This window comes from Nansenia antarctica, assembly GCF_963989245.1.
Source record: "Nansenia antarctica genome assembly, chromosome: 8".
NCBI classification, from domain to species: Eukaryota; Metazoa; Chordata; class Actinopteri; order Argentiniformes; family Microstomatidae; genus Nansenia; species Nansenia antarctica.
This window is the reverse complement of record NC_137678.1, coordinates 37,258,947-37,263,946: the sequence shown is the minus strand read 5'-3', so window position 1 is coordinate 37,263,946 and position 5,000 is coordinate 37,258,947. Positions and strand designations below refer to the sequence as shown.

Sequence of the window (5,000 nt, the reverse complement as noted above, 5' to 3'; positions counted from 1 at the left end):
AACAGCTCTCAGCTGACACAAACAATCCCTCAGCTTAATGTGTGTGTGTGTGTGTGTGTGTGTGTGTGTGTGTGTGTGTGTGTGAGTGTGAGTGTGAGATGAGATGCTCAGTGTTCAGGAGTGAATTTACTGACCTCTATCTCCTCCCCCACTCCATCTCTCCTCCCCCCCTCCTCCCCTCCATCTCTCTCTCCCTCCATCTCTTCCCTACTCCATCTCTCCTCCTCCCCTCCATCTCTCTCTCCCTCCATCTCTCCCTCCCTCCATCTCTCCTTCATCTCTCTCCCCCTCCATATCTCCCCCCCTCCATATCTCCCCCCCTCCATATCTCCCCCCTCCATCTCTCTCCTCCTCCATCTCTCCCCCCCTCCATCTCTCCCCCCCTCCATATCTCCCCCCTCCATCTCCCTCCCCCTCCATCTCCCCCCCTTCATATTTCCCCCCCTCTATCTCTCCCCCCCTCCATCTCTCTCCTCCTCCATCTCCCCCCCTTCCATATCTCCCCCCTCCATATCTCCCCCCCTCCATCTCTCTCTCCCTCCATCTCTCTCCCCCTCCATCTCTCCCTCCCTCCATCTCTCTCCCCCTCCATCTCTCTCCCCCTCCATCTCTCCATCTCTCTCCCCCTCCATCTCTCCCCCCATCCATATCCCCCCCTCCATCTCTCTCCCCCTCCATCTCCCCCCCTCCATCTCTCCTCCATTTCTCCATCTCTCTGTTTTCAGCCATCGGTGTGCAGATGACACTGGACCTGTTTGAGAGGAGGTTCTGGGCCACAGCCTCACAGGTGACACACACACACACACACACATACACACATACACACACACACACACACACACAACTGGTCATGTGACTCTACTGGTCCGGTCATGTGACTGAAAGGAGAGGGCTACTCCTGGTCTGTGAGTGCACACACATACACAAACACACGCACACACAAACACACGTGTGTGATAGAAGCACATGACTACTGTATGATCTTCAGTAGAGTGTGTACATGCAGGGCTGTTTGGCTGTGAATCATTCATGAGTGGATTCTATTTTCAGCACACCACTTCATGGGCTTCCCTAGTTCACTGTGTGCAGCGTTCATATTTCTGCTATTAGATGTTTAATTATCGTTCAATTATTATATAATATGACGCTCTCTCTCTCTCTCTCTCTCTCTCTCTATATCTCCTCTCTCTCTCTCTCTCTCTGTCTCTCTCTCTCTCTCTCTCTCTGTCTCTCTCTCTCTCTCTCTCTCCTGACTGATTACAAACTGGGGCTTTATGGACAACCAAGAGTGCTGTTTTTAAATGTTGAATAATAACCATAATCTCTGTCTCCCCTCCTTTTCTCTCTCTCTCTCTGTCTCTCTGCCTTTCTCTTTCTCTCTCTCTCTATCTCTGTCTCTCTGCCTTTCTCTTTCTCTCTCTCTCTCTCTCTCTCTCTCTCTCTCTCTCTGTCTCTCTGCCTTTCTCTCTCTCTCTCTCTCTCTCTCCGGATGTATTGTGTCTCAGTCCAACGACACAGATGTAAGTACTGCATCATTTCACAACCAAATATAACCTCATCTCAGCTTCATGCCTCTGTTAAATACATTAGATATGCTCACACATCACCATCACACATACACACACACACACACACACACACACCCGCCCACGTGAAGATACAGGGGTACTTATTGCACACACACACACACACACGTGTATGTGTGTGTGTGTGTGTGTGTGTGTGCAATAGGTCCCCCTGTATCTTCCCGTGGGCGAGAGTGAGAGCCTCGAAGGAGGATGGTTCAGGTTATATAACACTGTGACTCACATAGGAGACTGGCTCAAACACACATCTATACCTTCACCACACATCTATATCCTCAAACACACTCATCTATACCCTCACCACACATCTATAATCTCTCTAAACATCTATACCCTCACCACACATCTATACCCTCAACACTCATCTATACCCTCAACACTCATCTATACCCTCAACACACATCTATACCCTCAACACTCATCTATACCCTCAACACTCATCTATACCCTCAAACAGACTCATCTATACCCTCAAACACACTCATCTATACCCTCAACACACATCTATAATCTCTCTAAACATCTATACCCTCAACACTTATCTATACCCTCACCACACATCTATACCCTCAAACACACTCATCTATACCCTCAACACACATCTATAATCTCTCTAAACATCTATACCCTCAACACTTATCTATACCCTCACCACACATCTATACCCTCACCACACATCTATACCCTCAAACACACTCATCTATACCCTCACCACACATCTATACCCTCAGACACACTCATCTATACCCTCACCACACATCTATACCCTCACCACACATCTATACCCTCAGACACACTCATCTATACCCTCAAACACACTCATCTATACCCTCACCACACATCTATACCCTCAACACTCATCTATACCCTCAGACACACTCATCTATACCCTCAAACACACTCATCTATACCCTCACCACACATCTATACCCTCACCACACATCTATACCCTCAGACACACTCATCTATACCCTCAAACACACTCATCTATACCCTCACCACACATCTATACCCTCAACACTCATCTATACCCTCAACACTCATCTATACCCTCAACACTCATCTATACCCTCAACACACATCTATACCCTCAAACACACTCATCTATACCCTCAAACACACTCATCTATACCCTCAGACACACTCATCTATAACCCCTGTGAAATGCAATGATTGAGTTGATCCTCTATAATTGTCTTTCTTCCCTCCCCTCCCTCCCTCCCTCTTTCTCTCCCTCTCTCCCCCTTTCTCTCTCTCCCTCTCTTTCTCTCTTCCAGTGCTCTAATACAGAAGGCATCTGTCCTCTAAGTTGTGACAGCTCCGTAAGTACAATCATGGTCATGTCGCAGCATATGCATATGTGTGTCTTGCAGTCTTTTGTATTCTTCCAGTGTATTCCACCAGGAGCCTGATTGCTTGGGGGACATAGCTATTTCTCAGCCTCTGGGTTTTAGCCTCAAGGCTTCGGTACCGTTTCCCTGACGGCAATAGCTCGAACAGTTTCTGATTGGGGTGGCTGGGGTCCCTAATGATCCCCTCCCTCTGCCCCTCCTCCCTCCCTCTTTCTCTCTCTCTCTCTCTCTCTCTCTCTCTCTCTCTCTCTCTCTCTCTCTCTCTCTCTCAGGACCTGGCCTGCTACCTGATTGACAGTAACGGTTTCATCATCATTTCTAAAGAGCGCAATGATGTGAGTGAACACAGCACAAGACAGACAGACAGACAGACAGACAGACGGACAGACAGACAGACAAATAGGCAGATGGACGGATGGACGTATAGATAGATAGATAGATACGTAGATAGATATTCTGCTGAACTGTGTTCGTGTGTGTGCGTGTGTGTGTCTGTTCCTGTATGTGTCTGTGTGTGTGTGTGCGCGCGTGTGTGTGTGTGTGTGTCCTCTCTGTGCAGGCTGGGAGGTTCTTCGGGGAGGTGGATGGGTCAGTGATGACTCAGCTGGTGAGGATGGGCATGTTTAAACGGTGAGAGACCATCATGTGTTTCATATCTCTTATCTTCAACTATCATGTTGTTGTTTCTCATGTGAGTTATTGCAGCCTTGTTCTGTATGTCGACCAGCGTGTTATACTATATAATAGTGTACCTTAGCCCTTCATTTGATTGGCTACTGCTGTCCCTCAGGTCTATGGAACCCTAACCCTATTACTTAAAATAAGTAAAATGATCTGCCAACAGAACAGGAATCTTTCACTTGCCAAGAGTTTCTTAAAACTAAAGTAAAAGAAAAATCTTAAAACTAGTGCAGAGTCAGACAAAGAATATATAGAGAAATACATAATAATTAATATATAGACAAGCATATATTGTCTTGAGTTCAGATATTTAATCTTATTTTGATTTACGTTTTGCAGTGCGACCCCTCATGGCTGACCCCTGACCCCTCAGGTCTACATAGTATCTAGCCTGTCTCTGATCCTTGTGGAGGGGGGGGTGGAGGACTCACTTTTTTTTCTTCTTTCATGATGGTCTTTTATGTAGGAAAGCCTCTGAGTGAAGACTGATGCTATTTATAAAACATAAAAGACATTTTTACGCTTGATTTAACATAGGATGTTACATAACCGCCTGTGTGTGTGTGTGTGTGTGTGTGTGTGTGTGTGTGTGTGTGTGTGTGTGTGTGTGTGTGTGTGCGCACGTGCGTGTGTGTGTGTGTGTGTGTGTGTGGTGTGTGTGTCTGTGTGTGTGTGTGTGTGTGTGTATATGTGTGTGTGTGTGTGTGTGTGTGTGTGTGTGTGTGTCCTCAGGGTGTCTCTGTTCGATTACCAGGCCATGTGTAAGACACATTCACATTCACATAACAGCGCCCGACCCCTTCTCAGTGTACGTACTAAAAACACGGATGTGTGTGTGTGTGTGTGTGTGTGTGTGTGTGTGTGCGCGTATGTGTGCATTTGTGTGTGTATGTGTGTGTGTGTGCGTGTGTGTGTGTGTGTGTGTGTGTGTGTTTGTATGTGTGTGCGTGTGTGCATGTGTGTATGTGTGTATGTATGTGCGTCTGTGTGTGTATGCGTATGTGTGTGCGTGTGTATGTGTGTGTGTATATATATACAATGTACTGTAAATATTATAACTATAGGAGTGTTGTCCTCTCTCTCTCCCCTCCCCTCCTTCTCCCCTCCCCTCCTCCACTCTCAGCCTTTCTATGGATTGGCATCGGCCTTGAAGTGGTTCTTCACTAACTTCCTGTTGTAAGTGTGTCAGACAGGAAGTGAAGGAGATCGTCTGATTTGATGTGTCTGTCTCTCTCTCTTTCTTAGTCTCTGTCTCTCCCTCTGTCTCTCTTTGTATCTGCCTTTCTCTGTAGCCATGTTTCCATATAGCATTTTTATGCACATTTTGAAGTATATTACATTAGAAATGTTATGGAAACGGATAAATTCCGAAAAAAAACTT

The 5,000-nt window shown here is 46.5% G+C and overlaps 1 protein-coding gene across 1 annotated transcript in view; it reads left to right on the top strand.

The window, feature by feature from the left end:
* Positions 1-5,000, top strand: part of cacna2d4a (calcium channel, voltage-dependent, alpha 2/delta subunit 4a) — a gene marked incomplete at both ends in the record, with an annotated part of 75,511 nt that overhangs the window by 65,650 nt on the left and 4,861 nt on the right. The window contains 7 exons of the mRNA XM_080538311.1: positions 726-787; positions 1,506-1,520; positions 2,864-2,908; positions 3,211-3,273; positions 3,498-3,568; positions 4,352-4,427; positions 4,743-4,795. Of these exons, the coding sequence (XP_080394437.1) occupies positions 726-787; positions 1,506-1,520; positions 2,864-2,908; positions 3,211-3,273; positions 3,498-3,568; positions 4,352-4,427; positions 4,743-4,795 (385 nt within the window). The remainder of the gene's footprint in view (positions 1-725; positions 788-1,505; positions 1,521-2,863; positions 2,909-3,210; positions 3,274-3,497; positions 3,569-4,351; positions 4,428-4,742; positions 4,796-5,000) is intronic.